General features: G+C 37.2%; 1 protein-coding gene across 1 annotated transcript; it reads left to right on the top strand.

The window, feature by feature from the left end:
- Nucleotides 1–831: 831 nt before the first annotated feature.
- Nucleotides 832–3,321, top strand: mitfa (melanocyte inducing transcription factor a; the record flags this gene model as incomplete). The annotated part of the gene is made up of 5 exons (XM_073852574.1): nucleotides 832–938; nucleotides 1,223–1,444; nucleotides 2,829–2,924; nucleotides 3,040–3,145; nucleotides 3,278–3,321. Coding segments are annotated over exons 1-5 (501 nt in total), but the record flags the coding sequence as incomplete, so codon positions are not given.
- Nucleotide 3,322: the final 1 nt, after the last annotated feature.

Below are 3,322 nucleotides of genomic sequence, written 5' to 3' on the forward strand. Positions count from 1 at the left end.
TAAGGAGGATGCAGACCCTGAATTTGGACACAGCCAATGTGAAACAGATGTGTGCAGCAATCAGTGCAGTGGGAAACGAGGAGCAGGTGTGTGCAGTGATTGGTGCAGTGGCTTATGGGGAATGAAGTCCAAGAAGTGTGGTGCAAGAGTTCATGATGACAGGATCGACCAGATACGTGACAGTGCCATTTATATTTTTCTAAGCGTTGCCAAAGCTACTAAAACATTTTGAGAAGTGGTTGCTTGAGGATTATTGTTTTCAAAACATTCTGTACAGTATATCCCACAACTCTTTATATACAGTACAGAAAACAAAACACGCTGCCTCTTTGTAGGTCCTAATCCAGTGGTCCAACCGGATACAAATTGTAGGTCTGTGAGCTTGTTTGTGCGCACTTACATACGTGTACACAATATTTCAACTTAAAAAAAAATGCAATTACCAAAGGCCCATCAGGCAACAAAGTTCTCTTTCCTTTCTTTCGCCCTTCAACATTTCAGAGATAACTCCATCTTAAACTGTCTTGTTTTTAAACTAACAGTGGCAGTGATTGTATGCCGGATGCTGAGAACAAACAATGTTTTATGCAGGATGAGTGGAACTAAAGATGAAACGTTAGTTAGCCCTAAGCCAATTTCAGTTTAGACACTAGTAACCCATCGTTTCAATGGGCCTTTTGTGGAAACGCACTGGTGACGTCAAATGAACTCTATAAAGGCATAAATTCATCGTTTTGGTAAAAAAACAATATGCGAACAGTAATCCCCTCCCACCCCCTTAAATACATTTTCAGTCTTTTCTTTACCATTGATATCTTCAGCTGGCCAAGACGACTGGTCAATTTTTGCACATCTAAAGCAGAATCCACAAAGGGAATATTTTTAAGCTAATAGTCTTGGTTAACATGTTGGAGATGCTAGAATACAGTCACTACCAGGTGAGACGAGACTTTGTTTATTGATCTAGACTGTCTAGACTGTTGTTTCTAATCTAGTGTGTTTCTTTAAATGTATTTTCTCCAACTCATAGCAAAGCCTGAAAATGTGTCTTTTTTAGCATGCTTGCAAAGTTTTAAACACAGAGCAATTATAAAATGATTTACCACATGCAATGCATTTAGTCCAAATATGAGCTTTGGATTAATTATATGCATAGATAACACAGTATAAGTACGTATCTAAATGTCTGACCGCATTTGCATCACCTCTGTTTGTGACTCAGGTGCAAACTCACCTGGAAAGCCCCTCCAAGTATCACATCCAGCAGACCCAGCGGCAGCAGGTGAAGCATTACCTGTCCAGTGCACTGGGAGCCAAACTAAGCCCACAGGCCAGCACAGGGCCCGGCTCCAGCCAGACCACAGAGCACGGCATGCCCCCTGGACCAGTAGCCAGCGCTCCTAATAGCCCTATGGCCCTTCTCACCCTCAACTGTGAGAAAGAGGTAGATGCAAAAGCTGGCATTCCCATTATGTCAATCAGACTGTCAGATAATACATTGTGCCAAAGTATGGCGTTAAAATGTGGTGAATACAGTGACAGGATTCCAACAGAGTGCAATTTTCCTAAAAAGGGAAAACAGGAATCCCTCTCATGACTAGGATTTTTTTTCATATTGAAATATTTTGATATACAGTACCTTTCAAAAGTTTCCCAAGCTCACAAAGACTACATTTATTTGATAAACAATAGTACAAACAGTAATTTTATCAGAATGTTATTAGAATTTAAAATAACTTTTTATCTTTTATTAGTGGTGTCAAGCGTTAACGCAGGCTGTTAATTTTTTTAGCTAACGCGTTACATTTTTTTTAATGCAGTTAATGCAGGGGCAGGGTTTAGCCACCCCCACCCACAACTGCTAAAGAATTGCGTTTATTTATGCTGCGTTCCAGGCAGGTTTTTTAGCTCGTAAATCACGACTTCAAATCACGACTCACAACTTTGTAGCGTTCCAGGCAAGTCAACCCAAACTGCCTGAGCGCATTTATTATTATTACATTATTATTCATTTGTTTGCAACGTTATATTGTCCTAAAGGCTATTTTTTCACTGTGTACCACTTGCATAAACACCGCACCCGCTATAGTCAGTGGTTATATATTAGGGAAAAACTTATAGAGATATCAGTTGGTATCAGTGATACTTGCTTTCAGTCATAAAAAAGATGACATTAAACAAATATTAAAAATTTACTTTCTTTACGTTAATTCTACATTAATTTGAAGATTGAATGTGAAATTATTGCAATATAAAAATATAATGTAAAACTTTAATGTTAGGTGGGATTAATCGTGATTAATTTCAGATTTTTTTTTACAATTAATTAGTTAAGTTTTTTTAATAGATTGAAATTAAAATTAACTTATTCCTGTGGTGAAAAACTAATATTTCCCTATAAATCTTACCCAGCCCAAACTTTTGAATGGTCATGTATGCGTATTAGGTAACTGCATGCTGAGGCCTGTTAGAGGTTAAAACAGCGAGTTATGTAAGTTGCATAACTAAAAAGTTTCTCACTATTTGTTCTAAGAATTCCTGCCTTTGTCTGTAAGCGATTGATGATGCCGTAGTAGAGCCTTTGATCTAAAGTGCATCAGTGCTGTAAGGGTTTCTAAAAAAGTGTCATCTGGGAAAAAAAGCACAGAAGATCTAAAAAATGATTTATGTGTGTAGTGTATAATCATCTTTAATTGTTTTAATAGTCAATTATCTTATTGCTTTAGTTTTTTTTTTACTAAGCTTCATTATTCAAAACATAATGCACTAATTAGAAGGTGGTATAAACACACTATGCTCTTTTTCATATAATATTTGAATTGTTACAGATGGACGATGTAATTGAAGACATCATAAGTTTGGAATCAAGCTACAACGATGACATTCTGGGATTCATGGATGGAGGACTTCAAATGAGTAATACGGTAAAAGGCCTAATTGTGGTATCATGCACAGCGGTTATGTTCAAGATTCATTCAAGCGCTTGAACATTCAACACATGCACCGAAAACTTTGTGGTTATGGTTTATCATTTTTCAGATTCCAGTTTCTGCAAACCTGTTGGATATGTACAACAATCATGCTCTTTCTCCAGCTGGGGTTACCATTAACAACTCCTGCCCATCCGTCAAAAGGGAATTATCCGGTACAATCACATTGTCTTATCTATAAGTAGATTATATAACATGTCAAAGCCCACCATGCTTAGAAATGGAAGTATCCATATTGTGTGCAGTTCTGAATGCACAATAAATGAAAGATATATTGTATTAAATAGTTACCCCAGCACCTGGCATGATGCACATAATGGACAAACCTGGAT

This window comes from Garra rufa, chromosome 12 (genome assembly GCF_049309525.1).
Source record: "Garra rufa chromosome 12, GarRuf1.0, whole genome shotgun sequence".
NCBI lineage: Eukaryota > Metazoa > Chordata > Actinopteri > Cypriniformes > Cyprinidae > Garra > Garra rufa.